The sequence below is a fragment of the Lepisma saccharinum genome, chromosome 1 (genome assembly GCF_977018435.1).
Source record: "Lepisma saccharinum chromosome 1, izLepSacc3.1, whole genome shotgun sequence".
NCBI lineage: Eukaryota > Metazoa > Arthropoda > Insecta > Zygentoma > Lepismatidae > Lepisma > Lepisma saccharinum.
In genome coordinates, this window is record NC_139229.1 from 194467969 (window position 1) to 194485383 (window position 17415).

The 17415-nt window shown below is 39.7% G+C and overlaps 1 protein-coding gene across 2 annotated transcripts in view; it reads left to right on the forward strand.

Annotated features, from left to right (window-relative positions):
- Positions 1 to 17415, forward strand: part of Tmtc2 (Transmembrane O-mannosyltransferase targeting cadherins 2) — a 695552-nt gene that overhangs the window by 350749 nt on the left and 327388 nt on the right. For both annotated transcript variants that reach the window (XM_083110417.1, XM_083110426.1), the window contains exon 2: positions 16412 to 17060. In XM_083110417.1, the coding sequence (XP_082966543.1) occupies positions 16412 to 17060 (649 nt within the window). The remainder of the gene's footprint in view (positions 1 to 16411; positions 17061 to 17415) is intronic.

A 17415-nucleotide genomic window follows, 5' to 3' on the forward strand; every position in this document is an offset into this window, starting at 1 on the left:
TGTTTTAAGTATACGTTTATTCACTATTAGGCTAATTGGGACTGGACCTACAGTTTAAAGTGGGACCCGAACCACAATCGAACCCGTGACCTCTTGATTACAAGGCAACGAGGCTACCACTACGCCATCGGGAAGTCACGTGTACGTGTATTGTGCAACTTCGCTGAATACTTCTTTAAAAACAAGTATTGGTCTTTAGTTATTTATGTCCTGAAGCTTTTGATCCTTCGAAGAATAGATTACCTAAGAAGCTATACTGCCTAGTAACATTTCAATCTTATCTTTGACACATCTCATTTTGTAAATCTATGCCTTTTGCGCCTTTTGTTACCACGTGCGCATCCTTTGATTAGATTGCTTGACATCTACCCACAGGGTCCGTCAGCGAGAAGGTCAAATAGTGCTTCGTCTTATGCCTCGGAATCCCTCGTAAGAGACTTGAATACATTTACCGGCACTGCTTTGCATCGTGTCCTGCTCTCACGATTGGCTTTTTCCTTCGCTTTCCTTCTCGTTCCCTTTCCCTCCATTATACCTTCAAAAGGACTCATGACTAAAAACAGAAAGGCAAACATCTCAAAAGAGAATCATCCTCTTCTGATCAAAGATGATATCGACTCTCGGTTCCCATCATCCTCCCCACTCTGGAAATTCCATGTCATCACACCAATGCCCTCTATCTCTTGGATGAAGGTGGGGTTGGAGGGAGGGTTGGAGAAATCGATGGAGAAGTGATGCCAGGGGATGAAAAGGATTGCCTTCAAAATTTGAGAGTCTTACACACGTTTTTCGCTGGAGATTTCCAGCTGTGCTGAGTGGAAGGTAGAGAAGATTGGGAAGCGGGGAAGGGAGCGGGGGAGAATGGAAACGTACGTATCTAGTCAGCGCGGGAGATGTTCAATATCTTAGGCGCACCGGAGGTTGACGTCAGAAGATGCTCCTTTTGGTCGCTAGAAGGTCGAGGATGCTCCGAGATTTTTACTTAATGTTTGGATGTTGAAGAATGAAGCCAGTACAGCATTGGTTGATTTACCAAAACTGCATTATTCAGGTGGTAGTTGGACGAAAAATGTACGTACGTAGGCAACCCATAATTACATTTCCGCTATGCACGGTTGCATATAGGTAAGGAAGGATTCGAGTATATCAGTGGAGGAATGTAAAGAAAATATTGGACGTACGACTACACTCTGTTCCAGCTATGTGTGGAGCAGGCAAGCGAAAGCAAGTCTCTGCTCAAGTAGTAACGCGAGACGGCTACTGCACTAAACACGTGAGAGGAACTGTATTGTGTTGGGGGGAGCGACTTTGGCAACAGCCTTCCCAGCAGCGTGTACTGCTTAGCTCTGCTTACTCGATCTCGACCCCCTTCCCCTTCTCTACCGCTATGCACGACCTTGCTCCACAGATAGTTGGGACATTGTATATTGCACAGACAAGTTGTTGCCATGGTGTGCTATTATGGATGTGCCCGTGGTTTCTAAGCAGAACAAGACTGTTTTCTACGCTTTTAGTGGAATTATAGAAGAACTGGAATTTTGCGTATTATTTAACCCCTTGACAAACAAGATAGGCTTACGCAGCAGGAAATATTTATTTCACATTTCGATAAACAGAGTAAGATGTTTATAAAATCTAATCACAATAATTTGATTTAGCTATGCTAATATCCATATTGAAGTTTAATAGTTCGAGAGGTAACATTTTATCACAGTTTATGGTCAGAGATGAAAAGGTATCCATGGATCTTCTACTTTTGTCTGAACATTTTTGAGTATGGTTACTTACAAAATAGCTGCGATTTAAAATACTACTATGACGAAATATACATCCACAAATAGAGGAATGAATGAAGGCATCCAGTTAGGTGTAACGGAAAGCACGTACATAAATAATAGTCAACCGAAGGATGTACAAATTGCTAAATCAACCCAACTGATCCTGATATCTGCCTGTGCGATCTTGCAACAAACAAGGTGTTCATCTAGGAAACTATAATGCTCATGAAGATAAATTGGTTAACAAATATTCACTATTTAATTGTAAAAGCAGTACCATATGCTTCTCGGTGTCCGGGGACGTTAAGAGGTTGACGTCCGATTTCAACAAGAAATTTCACGGGTTGACATTTACATCAAATCATTACTCACCACATCGTCGCGAATAGCAAAAATGTGGCCTAAAATAACGAAAACACAAACACACAATAGATCTAACTTGTCTGCAAAATAATTCATTTTACATTTTCTTCTTTCCCTGTAACGTAAGTAAATCTGTGTTAAGCATTCGAGCTAGTGATTGCCATTTATTAATATTATCATTCATATGTATTTATCTCCTCTTAAGAGAATGAATTTTCCACGTACAGTCACCGGCAATAAAAGTTGAACATTAGATTCTGAAAATCTTGCTTCCCCTGCGTGGCATTGTGTGTGTTGCCTAACTCTATGGAGATAAGTGGATTTTAATAGCAAATTTTCAAGAGAAACTTCTACCACCACAGTAGAGTTAGGCAACACACATGACGTCATGCAAGGAATGAGTATTTTAAGATCTAGTTGTCCAATTTTTATTGCTGGTGACTGTACACGTATGTTTCTTGTTTGGACTTTACATGCGATTAAGCCAAACTGCGAAAAACATTTTTCAGTTTGTTGTAAATCCACTTCATCCACATAAAGGCTAATCGGGACTGGACATACAGTTTAAAGTAGGGATATGAACAACTATGTGCAGCCACCGGGTACCGAAACCGGGACCCCCCTCACCCACCAAAAAGAAAAAAAAATAATGCGCACGCTGATTTACAACTTTGGCTGTTTATTCAGTACACGAGGACATGGCGCCCAAAATATCATCATTCTTGTATATTGGACGAAGACAAAGCAATTAATGTAAGCTTGTAAAGAGGTAATGATTTTGTAAAAAATAATTCCAGTCGGCTTCATGCAGCAATTTCCGTTCACATCGAGAGTCCGATTGGTAGGACGGAACCATCAAGAGTGTTACCATGTGAGAAAGTTAATAGGAAACGATTTCTGCTAACGAGAATTTCAAGATATCATCTCCAAGACCCATCGGGGGAGAAGTAATAACGTTCAGGAGATAATCTCGAATTATACCACGAGGAGAGCCAGGTGGAAATCCTGAAGTAGATAAAAATTTTGGGTAATTCTCGTTGGAAGCTTCTTGGAACTCTATATTAGTGTTGGTGTTGATGGTGGTATTATTATTAATATTAGGATTTTTTCCTCGTGTATAGATGCCAGTGCAAATAGGCAGTACAGGAGGGTTTAGCAAACACTCTTGTCTTTCATGATAGTGGTCCTGTGTTCAATCCTCGTTAATGTGTGTTCTGACAAAGTCTCCTGATTGTAATTGGAGACATAACTAAATGGAAGGAATAGCAAGCTCAACTATATATAATGTGTATAAGCTCTGTCAACTGTGCAATGCAAATACATAAAACTTAATTATTGTAGTGTTGTTCAGTCGGCTATATTGCAAACGCTTTGAATGATCGATTCAATATCTTGCTAACGAACGTCCTGGGTTTGAGTGTAGCCCCGTTCAATGTTGTTCCTTTCCGGTTGTCCATTCATCAGTTTCATCTAATGATTAATCTACAGAAGCACGCCGTGTCTACATATATATAACTGATTTTATCTCATATCACTCCTAACTATTAGACAATCTTTATTTTCTATAATAATTCTGTTCTTTTTTTACAGTTATATACAGGGTGTCTCATAAATAATAGCGCAAACTGACACAGTTAAAAGTGCACGATAATAGAAGCAAAAAAGTCTCAGTAAACATGGGTCTGTAAACAAGCCGTTTTGGAGATAATCGCGAATCTGTGATTACAAGTGCATTGAATTTAGAATTCAAAAATAAAGATACATTTCTTTTTATTGTTTGTAAACGTCGTCCTAGTTGGTAAAATGCTAATAATGCGTGCAAATGTGTGGTTAGAAGCCGTCACTGATTGCATTTTGTAAACACAGAGTGCTTTACTCCTTGCGCGTTCCGAGGTTTGCTCTTTGTTTACAAAACAGAACATTTCCGAGAGGTGGCGTTGTAATCAAACAGGATGGATACAATCAGTACACATTTAGAGTAGAATGTTCAATAAAAGCAATGAGATCTCCAATGACTTTTCTTACTGTATTGTTAGCATTTTACCAACTAGGACGACGTTTACAAACAATGAGTCAGTGGCGGCTTGTAACCACACATTCGCAAATATCTCGAAAACGGCTCGTTTGCAGACCCATGTTTACTGAGACTTTTTTGCTTCTATTAACTTGTACTTTGACCTGTGTCAGTTTGCACTATTAATTTTGAGACACCCTGTATCTCGTGGAAAGAGTTATATCTATGGTGTTACTTTTCATTCAGTTCAGTGACTCGTATATAATTTAATAATAAAAATATTGATTCATTTGTCAATATTTTAGGATAAATAAAAAGTCCCAAAGTAATTACCATAGTAACCAGTTTCAATATTGTAATGCCGGCCTCCGTGCCCGAATGATTAGCACAACGCGCTATGACGGCAGGTATCCCGGGCTCGAATTCCGGTCTGGGCAAGGTTTTCTTTGTGAGTGTCCTTTTATTAATTTCATCACTTATCCTCATCTTCACGATTAGCCAAAAGTGGTAGAAAAGGAAGTTAAATGAACGAAATCAATCAATTAGATATTGTAATGATCGTATATGATACTGGGAAATCCAATACTTTAATGTTCAATAAAGATCAGTTACTTAAGGAAGCCCAATCAAAAAGCTTTGATAGAAATAAGATTCATATGAAAATTATCTACGCAAATGGTTCTTTTGAAGAGGAAATTATTGTTGGTTTTGTTATTTTTGTTTAGACACAAACCTTTCATAAACCATTGTCCGGCCTTTAACATGTCAGCTATCCTTAGTGGAAAATACGTTCCTAATGTGTTTTCCTATTTGAGGGCAACGATGAAGCGAGAGTGGAACAGGGAAAGAGAGGCCGAAGAAAAATATCCAGAGAGAAAAGAGAGAGGAAGAGTAATCCACTTGCATCCACTTATGGGGGGGGGGGGGAGGCAGAAAGTTCGACGTCCCCCTTTTTCACAAAATGGGTTTGCCTTTTCCCCCACGTGTGGATCTAGAGTCCCAAGAGAGCATTCAAAATTAATTATTGCTTCAGGAATTGTTGGAAGTATGATTCAAGTCCTGCATCACCAAGACCTTTGGGTAAAGGGCTTTCCTCTACCAATGAGAGAGAGAGGGGTGGAGGGAGCATTGCCACGCTGCTCCTCTAAAATATACAAATGGCAGGGAAATTAAAGTCATTAAGACCTCCGTTCTGCCCGGACGGAACGACTAGGCAAATAAATTTCACACAGGCGTTCGTTTTGTCAATATTACGCCGAATGGAAGTGAAAAAGAAAAAGGAGAAGCCTTGGAAATGGAAGCTGTAGGCTCGTGCGAGATTATCTATGCGGAGGGAGGAAATGCGTAACGTGTTCCAGATTCCTGTGCATTTTCGTGTACGAGGGTCGTCCAAAAATTAAGGCATGCTTGTGATGTAAAAACTACAAGTTTCAGTGGCTGAATTGCCTAGAGAATTGATTACTGCTCATGAATTACTTTTGAATTATGTGCTCTAGGCAATAATTACTTAAATCTCTGTGTCTGATGCAAATAAAAATTATATGTGCACTTACATACGCTAATAGTTTATTAGTAACTACAGTAGTTTTGACGGACAATGTGTAATTAGATTGTATTACAAAGAGGAAAAGATATTCTCAACATACCCAGTGTGTGCAGTAAAGTAACACATAATCCAAAATGTCTCAATTAATACAAAGACAAATAACACATGAATAACACACTACATCAAACTGCATGACCTGCTAATGATGCAATTTTCTTACATCAAAATGCATACATAAATGCATCAAAGGGTACTTTCATCAGTTGCTATTCTGTGCGATGCACGAAAAATGCATCAATTGAGAAGATAAGACACGATCATCCCAAAGAAACGAACACGTTTAACAGTGTTATTTGACATACAAGAAATGCATAAAATAATGACAAGTGGCCAAAAAGAATTGATTCCTCTGCGGTTGGTGGTGACGTCAGCATCAGCCTGTCACGTCACTGGTTGAGAGGGATGGTCGGTGTGGGGAAAACATTCTGTGTGCTGGAACATGCCACTCGCATATTGGCCTCCAATTACTCCGGACCTAACACCTTGTTGGTAACACTGTTTTGCCTTGTTTCCCTGTTAATAAAGACATTAAAATGCTGACCGAGGCAAAATTTATTATTTAAAGATATACACTAAAAACGTAACGTTTCCACCCTCTAACAGGTGGAAGACACAAAGATTTGCCATTTTCCTGCTTCTCCAAAATAAGAACTGCACTTCAGAAATTTGAACTTGTTAAGTTGGGTATAGGGCTGGTTGAGTCCTTGAAGTCTATGAAAACTGTCTTATTTGATTTGTGTTAAGAATTAATGGAAAGGCCCTGTGGATATACGTCTCTTGTGTCTGCACCTATCTCAACACAAGCAATTTTTGATATGGCTCAATGATTGAGGTTTGTCTTAGAGGATTCTCATATTTTGTATTTCCGGATTTGTCAGTATTTGTCAGAGTCTGTGATTAGTATTTCTTAACTTAGAATTACTGGAGTAATTTCTATGAAATTCTAAAATTCCAATATTCCTTATAAGGAACTTTGTTTTCGTTGGTGTTCTATTTATTGACTTTCGTTATCTATATACTTTTAATTTGATTTATTCTTAACTATTTAAAGTTTTATACAACAAAACTTATGAGAAATCTTCCAGTATTTTAATTTCATTTGATTTGCTAAGTTAATTTGTAGTATTTCTCGTTCTGCCATCTGTCGGTCAATATCTATACAGTGTGTCAGCTTAGTATACTAAAAGAAAAATTCATAACGTGTAATATTTAACCAGTAGCACAATAAGCAGTACGTAGTTTTAAAGATAACCTCATTTTTGTTTACTGTCGTTTACTTCCCTTTCTCTGTATGAAGCACTGTGTGATTTGTGTCAAAGATTAATAAGGATACGCTCGAATGTAATTGGGAAAAGTTGGTGATATCTGCTGTGTGACAAAGCGGAAACAACATGTGTAACTGGCTGATAGGAAGGCATGTAAAGTACATATACACATTGTTTAGTTTTCGTGAGATGTTAAAAGTGTAGTTTTCATTTAAAATGACACTGTAATTTCTTGATATATCAGTTTCTCCACATGACAGTCCCTCACGCAATCAATTCCGTTTTTATCCAGATCTGGACAAAACGCTCCAGAGACATCCAGTTCGTTTGTTTGTTGTTGGATTGTGGTTTGCAGGACATTTCCCACTGATTTGGACGTCAGCTGCATGCGATAGCGGAAGGAGGGAAGTCAGAACTGGCTCCGAAACGAAAAAAAAAAGAGAAGAGCGTGGGAGGAACTTCCATTTAAATAGCAATTTTGCCGGACAGTATTGACAATATGGTTTGTCCTCTCGGACCCGAATCTGGGGGGATTTATGGAACTTCTACAAAGGCTCTGGGAATTCCTTTTCTGTTCGTCTTTACATAGTTTCTGATCTAATGAAAGAGTTGGCAACTTTATGATCCCAAATGTTTCTTACTAAGAATGGTGGCTGATAATTTAACCCCGATACAGAGCGTAGCACTACAACATGGACAACTCACTGAGAGCAGTGCGACAATTATAAATTCATCGTTGGTACCATCAACGTGCGTCTCGTCTCACCTATATTACAACTCAAATGGCTGAGAAGAAGTTAATAATGACAAAGATGAGAAGAACAATTCGTTAATTACTCAAGAAAACGAAAAAATGCAGCTTTGAAAGAAGCAGTGGCGCAACCACAGGGGGGACAGGGGGCATTGGCCCTCCAACCTTGGACGGAAATTGGTTTTTAAAATCTTTTGTTCGAACAGAAATGCTTTAGCACCGACTTCTACCCCTTTTTGGCGTAATTTACAAGGATAATAACGTCTTTGATACTACTACTACTACTACTAATAATAATAATAATGTTATTATTATTATTATTCATATTAATAATAAAAATGTTATGTTACTATTAATAATAATGTTTTAATAATCATAATCATTATTATTATTAATATTGGTACGTTTATCCTGGTACTTGTCCCCCCAGACAAAATTTCGTAGTTGCGGCTGTGGAAATGCGGTCTGTTGTAGATTCCAGACCATTCTATTTTTCTAATGTTTCTCGCTCCCAGAATCATTTTTCTATTTTTAACCTATACCCGCCTCCTCCAGGATAAACCCGGTTTTGTCCCTCGCACTGAGCATAAATATTTCTATGTGTGCTTGAACCAGGATATACATATACTCTTGTTCAAACCTGGATAGATATATCATTGTGTGTGTCCCATCATCATTTCATCATTCAATCCCATCGTCGTGATTAAGACAAGAGAGAGAAAAAAGGCAAAGAAAAATAAATCAAAATAGACACGTGGAGTGATCTGTGAAGATTAATGGGAGTGAATGTATTGAAGGGAAGAGATTGATAAGGCTAATCTATTATCAAAACATAATTATACACGATCGCCAAAAGATGCTTCGAAACACAGTGCAAACCACTAGCGCACAAAGGATTTATTTTCGGAAGGGTCTGGAATTGAAAATGTGGAGGTTGTGGTGCTGTTTTCTAGAGTGGGTGGGATAGAAAATAACATATTTCAAAATTAAAGTCTGTCCTGGGAGACTCTGGAGCTAGTCTCTGCGCTAGTAGTGATCCGAGAGGGCTCGACCAATGAACTCGTGCTTTGCTAAGCCAACTCGCTTTCTCCCCCTCTCCCCCTCTCCCCATCTCTTCCGTTATGCGCGGCATTGCTCCACAGATTCCATAGACGGAGTATACCGTTTTTGACCTTGGTTGTTAAAAGACTACAACAGTAATCAAGGGCCATTTTAAGGGGAGGGAGTTGCACTTACAACTTTGATGCTTCTTTTTTTCTCTGCTTTTATTTGAAAATTTTGATTTTTCTAAAACTTTTAGCAGGGTGCTGCGGCCTCATCAGCTCCCACTGCGTACGCCAGTGGTGCAAACCGATCCAAATAAAAACAAAAATCCATATTTGTCTCTTCCAAAAAGAGAAAAATAATTACGACCATGCGACGTAAAAGACAGCGATCTGGAGGGGGGAAATGCCAAGTGTATTAGCTCCCTTAATTAAAAGTTCCCTTCCGCATTACACGAATTAACAACTTTCAGGAGGAGAGGCGAACTTTTAATTGGCAGCAAAGAAACACCACACACTAATGTAATTAAGGCCGTATGCCTTGTCTTAGAGGCAGGACAGCCGGTCTAAGGAAATTAGGAGATGCGAATTATTGGGCGTCTGTGTCGTTTTCGGTTCCTCATTTAGCGGTGTTTTCACCCTAAACGTTTTCTTTCGATGCTGGTTTCGTGAACTTCGATATTTGTACTTCTTTTCTTTTTGTTCCTTCAACCACAATTACATGGACTCCTCTTGTTACCGCCACCTCGTGTTTTGATCGTGTGAGAACTCTGCCATATTAGAACATACGAGGGGAAGTCAGTAAGTAGGTTAGAAAATAATAGTGCGTAGTTTCTAATGGTGCCATTAGGTGGCAGCACAATCCAGCTTGATGCTATTCAGTTAGCAGTTTGCTAGACAGCAGACGCACGCATGAGCAGCTCAGTTTAAAAATGGGGACCGTACTCGAGGACTGTAGTTGGATATGGTACGGTTGGAAATGATTCGAGCTGACAGACGATTGACGATAGCCAGCATAGCAACTGCAATTGAGTATTTTCATGGTTTAGCCTACCGCATGACGCATGATCGTTAATTTCCGAAAAGTGTGCGCACGGTGGTGGCAAACGTTTGGCGGATGATGAAGGCGTTGAACGTGAGGTGCGGCTGTGGCTGGAACAGCAGCCAAAATACTTTTACGCAGCTGGTTTTGGGAGACTAATTAAGCAATATGATAAGTGTATGGTATCACTGTTTATGGAGATTATGTTAAAAATGAAAACGGTTTACAAGTCAGGGTACTGCTTATTATAGGGGTGACACCTATAAATCATGTATTTCGAACTTGTTTACATTGCTAACGTACTATTCTGGAATGCGGAACATTTCTTTAGGTGAAATAATGAATTTCTAATGAAAATAATGTCTATTTCTTACATTTACGAGTACTTGCTGTTACTCGTTATTTCGATTCTACACACATTATGGCGATAGCGTACTTGTTCATCGCTCGTTGTGAGTGTTATTTTGTCGATTTATATAGTGTTGCAACCTTGTTCACCGCAACATACCTACGTTCGTGCCCGGGTTTGAAATTATGCTAATACATCGCAAACCATTGACATTAGCCCCACAAACCATTGACGTTAGACCCAAAAACCATTCACGTTAGCCCCACAGACCATTTTCCGTAAGGTTAGGTTAGGCAAGAATAAAAATACTCAACACGACGAGTTTGAAACACTGAGTACGGGGTTTACGTCATCTAACACAGGGAACATTGTACTCTTGTGCAGTGCAGAAAGCAAACCGCGGCAGCAGAACAGACAGAGATTTTCGCAGAAAACAACATGCATTCGCATGAAAATGGATCAAAACTACATTCACGAATTTCCACAACGCTACAGAAAATGATTTGCGTAAGTACTTTCTCCTGTAAAAAGTAAGAAATCCGTCACTCCTATAGTAAAGTGTTACCCAAGTGAGTATCTCACTTAGTATTTTATAATGAACGTGTGTGACATACTTACTGACTTGCATATGTATTCTGAAATGTTGTATGGTTAGATAAAAAGTTTCCCATTCCCTGTCCTAGCCTAGAAGTGCACTCTGAGCATGTAATTTAAATTCACTTAATATTCAAGTACCTTCACTTTGTATTGCCCTGCTTCAACACATCAGTTATTAATTTTTCACTATGTGTAGTGTACGAATAATAGTTTTTGGTTCTTCTTTATTTATCATTAATTTTGAATACCCAGTGCCCTTTCCTTCTTGGTTGCACGTTTAATGCATTTTAAATGCCTAAGCGGATCTAAGAAAATCTGTTGTCCCAAAGCCCCTCCTTCCTGACCTTGATGCCTCGGTGGAAATTTTTAATACTTAAATTCGAAAAATCTATCCACTCTAATACATGTATGTGTATATATTGGGTGCGGCATCGTTCTTAGCTTAATTTGAGTAGGAAATGACGATGATGTGTACATGTACAGTATGGTGGATTTCTTGAGACAAACCGTTCCACAGAAAGTGATTTATGGTGGTCAGCAGGGGGTCCCCCGATTTGTACTCTTTGAACGTCTTATGGGGTTTTAGAAATAAGAAGTATTCCACACACGGTCCTGCCACGATCTTGAAATGATGTCGTTCAGCATTCCGATAAAATTCCAGAAAGAATAATGGGCGGCAATGAAAGCCACTTGAAAGGATATGTGGCTCGCTGTGCTTCTCATTTGGCAGGTGTCATATTCATACTAAAACTAACTAAATTCTATGCTCAACAGCTATCTAAGGGCCAAGGCTTTTTCAATTCGGTGACGCGTGCTCAGCTCATCCAGTCACACAGCTGTTTCTGGTTTTCGAGACCGCAGCCCGTTAATTCTTCTTTTCAAGTAGCTCTTCAATTGTCCTCACGACGCTGGGTCAACAGTAAAATTTTGGTCGAACCCGGGACCGTTCGCACCTAAGGCGAGAGGCTGACCATTTGGTAACGCTAGAGCCCTGGTCATATTCAACCATTAATTGAAAAATGGCATTCCTTTCTGTAGGCTACAATTAAAAACTAAGGCAATTCAATAAAAATACTTTTTTCTTCATATATAATGGCGACTTGAAATTACGCTATGAATAATGAAGACGCGGTAGCTCATTCGTTCACAATGTAATACATGATATTATATCAATTAATGAACGCTTACATAATATCAAGAGACTAACAACTAATAAATGCCACATATGTGGAGAGATAGGCACCACTGAGCATGGAATAGTAACATGTAATGGAGTAAAGGGAATTTGGAAATGCCTAACAACATATCTAGGAAAAATATGTCGAACAGCACCTAGGTACTTTCAACTCTCTATGTGTACAAGAACAGATTCAAATATTTTCCAGAAAAGAAAAAATGCAGTAATTTGGCTAATAGCTAATACAATATTCTGTAAAAATTATGAGATCAATAGCATTCTTTTCACATTATATTTAAAAAGAACTAGATGAAAAATGTTACAATATCCAAAAAGTTTGAGTAATTTGGAAACTACTTTAGTGTTGTTTAGAAAACATTAATTCTATACTTGTGGTGTGAAAGTGTAAACAGGTATTTAATATATGAAGAAATGTATATCTATATTACAGGTACAAATGTATGTTTACACCAAAAATCTTGTATAAGATAGCGAAAATAGAACTCTTTACTATATACAAAAGTGTTAAATAATTCTATACAATTCTTCCAACAGAAATTATGTAAGTAAACAGACCTCTTTTGCATGTATATATGCTGATAAAAATAAAATTAAGAAAAAAAGTCGTTAGGGTGTCTGACTACCATGTGAGAGACCCTGGTTCGATCCCCACATTTATACTGAAGCACCCTGTATATACACAACATAGCACTTTTTCACTCGATACACCCTTATCGAGTCCCGAGGTGCGGACTAACCGAAAGCCTCACGCTGCACAGACTCTTGCCTAATTCACCCATAATGAGGGAGCTGATCGTGCCTGATTGCCCCCCCCCCCTTACCCTCAAATCCTGAGTAATCCTCCAAAATGGCGCTCGTTCGCCCGATAACTTTGACCTTCCTCCATCAGCGAGATATTAGATAAGCCGAGATTCTGCCTCCTTTTATCTTGGGGCGGGGGATTCCTCGGCTGCAATCTCGGGGACCGACGCGAAATGGTAACCCCTGGCCCTCTCCCTCGCTTTAACGGGTCGTCCGTTTAACTTCCTCTCAGATCGAGGTACTTTGGCTGCATAAACTTCGTACATAAATAATTGGACGCAGAGTGCGGCGGGATGCTTGTTGGAGACATGCAAAACAAAAACAGCATCGCTTCGCCACACGATGCGGGAGATGGAGCGAGTTAGAACGTCTTGAAACACACAAAAGCAGCACTAGGACGACGTTTGTGGTAGAAGTGATGGCATTGTTTTGCAACAATATGTAACATGGATGTTTCTCTTTCTATTTTATTTAAGCCTGTTTTCCAACTCTTGGTTCGTCGCGACGATGAGTGACGAATTTATGGCACTTATAACTCAAATGCATCAAAGCGAGATTTATGAACTTTTTGTGCATCAGTTGAGACAGGTGAAAATAAAATTTTCGTCTTTTTAAAATGATCGCATGTGATGTTATCAATAGATTCAATTTTACTACATCGCAAGAACATCAGCTGTGAAATGATCCATTCCTGCAGTTCTATGTGCATCCTGATGGCATCATTGGCACATTAAATACGTTGTAATGATACCAGAGTCACTTGACACATTTTGGGGTCTATGCGCAGCCAGAGTCTGGTACCTCATGTTACAAGGGCGATAAGAATACATCTATTGTATTATTTCCTACATTGATAGTTTAGTTTTCTGTCAACTTCCAGTTTGGCGGAAGAAAAACTGATTGAATCCACACAGTCAAACATGTTCTTTACAGATGCTGAAATTCCTCTGAAACCACTATACGGGGAAACATGATGCATTATGGGATTGCCAACGTAAATCACTGAGACGGCAGATGACCCACGTTCCAAACCTGGCCAGAGCATGGATATGCCATTATGTTTATTCCAATAACCATTTCAACAGTCAACCTCTTCGATATGATTAACCCAAGAGGTGGAAAAGCAACGTCAAATAACCGGAAAAGATTACGACAGGACAACGCACAACCGCACAGAATATTATAGTGCATGTGAGTCCACCCGCCAGTGCCTTGTTAGCCTATATGCAGCTTGCAATGTTCTGCTTGAAGAAACTTGACATTGAATGCAGAAAAGTCACCACCTCTAACATCCTTAATCAAGTAATTGCACAATCCCACAGCAAGGCTCACCCTTCCCCAGCGCTTTGCACCTGGATGGAGTAGTGACAACGTAGTCGCCTTGTAATCAAGAGTCCCGGTTTTGATCCCCGGTGCAGGATCAAATAAAACTCAAACCCGATGTTCTCCTTTATACAGGCCTCCACTCTTATACACTAACTTACCTTAAAATGTTGGCATTGTATTGTCGTAACACAGTTTCTGTGAATCGTTAGTAAAGTATATGCAACTATAGCTTATTATTAATAAACTAATACGTTTCAGAATCAACGATTATAAAGTAAGGGTTCGACTTTTCATTATTTATGTTTTATATTATGTACTTCTGTCATGCTTTTAAAATTTACAAGCGTCAGTCATGATCCATGCTAAAATAACTACGTATAGAAACATTGTCGGCCTTACCCGGAATATATTCCAGTTATTGCCAAACTCCCGACGCCACTATAAAACTGGTAAACAACCTGGCTCGGAAGCAGAATACGGTCTCCGGGGAAGCATCTTGAGACTAACAACCTAAGGCCGTAACAGAAATGTGCACTGTGTGCCAAGAGGTACTTTACAACTTTGATGTCATACAGCACAACTTATAACTGACTTAGAGGTAAATACGTGATTGTGGGTTCGTCACCAACGCCTAAGTTGTTTTTTTCTGTCTATTGTTGAATAAGATGGTGCACCACCACACTGGATCTTAGACGTGAGGGATGTCCTGGACAGGACATTTCCAGCACGTTGAGATTGGAAGAGATGGTCCAATGGTTGATATTCAATATGACGTCAGCGGGGGAGAGCATGATGGGAAATCTGGCTAAACCGCATGTGCTCCGGCAAGCTGTAGCAAGCGTGAAGCGAAGCAAATGCTGGGTGCATGAAAATGACCCAGTGTTTAACATTTTTAATTGTATTACTATTATTGTATATTTTCAAATGAAGTTTCCTCTTGATGAATTAATTCGTTGTGTATGTGTGTGTGCCATTGTTTATGTATTAATTGTGAGATAACATCATACCTTTATACAGAGTTTCGTTGGGTGGTTAAGATGGCGTGATTTTTACAATCTTGGGTGAAATATGAATCGTATTTGAAAGGCAAGGACTGTGTTCATTGCTAGCGTTATATGACTTTTGTGTTACTCTTTACATCCGCATGCTTTGCAACGCGTGTGGTTGTTGTACGATCTCTAATAATGTTCACAGTAAATTTGAAATACTGCTTATCAATCATCGTTCGAAGTATGAGTATATTTGTATATACTTTTCAGCATATCTTCTATGCCTGTCTCAATACACATACGAAAAGTGACAGTGATACGTTACGGCCTTAAAAAATATAGTACACAATTGTGTATTTCGGAACATTTCTATAAATTACCATTTTCACGAGAAAAAGTTTGTTTTAATTCACTTTTTTTGAAAAAAAATATTTTTAATTTTCTTTAAAATTCCATCCAGCGGGAATCGAATTTCGGGTCCTTTAATTACAAGGGGATACCATTAGCCACTGCACTATCGGATAGGTCCAATTCATTTCATGAGAAATAGGCTTCATAGTCCTGTATTCTTTTCGTATGTTACATAGCTTTAGACAACGTTGTTTTGTGGCAAATAGCAGCTTTTTAGATACTCTGGTCATTGTTGAAGTCTACGTTTGGTATATAATCTAATGTGAAAGTCTACATTTGGATAATAATCATTATATTTGTACCTTGAATCACTGCCACAAAAGCTGTGAGCGCAATGCTTATCAAACGTGTTTTCAATGTTGTCTGTGCTGCGAATCGTTTGCCGGAATCATGGCCGCGAGCGTGCTTTCGCGCAATGAATTATGGGGGACGTTGTTCGCTGAATATCATCCCTTGCCTGAAATCCTCGTTTCCCTGACATTACATCCCTGGACTTCTTTTTGTAAGGCTACGTCAAGACACAGTGTACAGCACTCGTGTCATTGATCTTGATGATTTGAAGACCACAGTAAGAGTTGCTACTGCCACAGAGAGGGTATAGACAGAGTTGGAATTTCTATTAAATGTTGTACGCGCCAGCAGAGGTGCGCATGTTGAAGTGGACTAGAACACAATAAAACTTAATGCATTGGTAAATCAAATTAGTCATGGTATGTTTCTTTATGTCAACTAAAAGTTATGCTATATGACATCAATGTTGTAAAGTACCTTTTGGGACACCCTGTGTATTTTTATGGATTTGGCGTACCTTTGGTATAAATGTATTAATCTTCTTGATGCTACCTTCTCTGATGTTCTTTTTTCTCCGTTTCTTGCAGTCGTGCCATACTGACCAACCAAGACGTCCTGACATCGACCCCCGTCACCAGCCTGCTGCAGGACGACTTCTGGGGCACCCCGCTCACCCACAGCGGCTCCCACAAGTCCTACAGGCCGCTGTGCGTCCTCTCCTTCAGACTGAACTATATGCTGGGAGGTTTCAAGCCGCAAGGGTACCACCTGGTCAACGTTCTCCTCCACTGCCTCGCCACCGGCCTCTTCGTGCGCCTCTGCAGGACGATATTCCGCCACTCCTTCCCCGTGGGGGTGGCGGGGGTGCTGTTCGCCTGCCACCCCATCCACACAGAGGCAGTGGCGGGGATTGTCGGTCGCGCCGACGTCGGTGCTTGCATCTTCTTCCTCTTGTCGTTCCTGTCGTACGCTGGGCACGTGAAGTACAGGGACAAAGCGTCGGTGGTGCTGCTACCTAGTGGTCGGACCGAGTCCGAGAAAAGTGCCTGTTACTGGGGCGAAGTGTGGAGGGACCATTCCAAGAAGTGGACTTATATGTGTGCCAGCATATTTTTTGCCATGTGTGCCATATTGACGAAGGAGCAAGGCATTGCAGTGTTAGTGTTGTGTGCCGTGTATGATTTGTTGCTTCACTTGCGTGTGGCTTCGTTCAGCTTGTGGGATATTTTTACAAAGGTAGGTTGGCGCCATTTTCTGTTTTCTGCAATGTACAGTCAGGAGAAAAATCGTCGTTGTTAGAGACCTGTTGAAAATCTGCAATAGAAAATATATCTTGCAACGTTCATTATCTCGTAAGAAAGATGTGTTAATGATGCCCTAACAATGGCAATTCTCTCTTGATTGTACGTACAATGAATACCCTTAATATATGTATATTTTAGTACATTTTTATCTGCATGTACAAGCTATAGACAAATAAGGTGCTACCTAAAAGTTCCCAGACTGGCAAAAATGTTCTCAAATCACAGTTGCGATCACGACTTTACGCGCATGTGAATGAGCGCGCCAAGCTTTTGTGGATGTTTTCTCT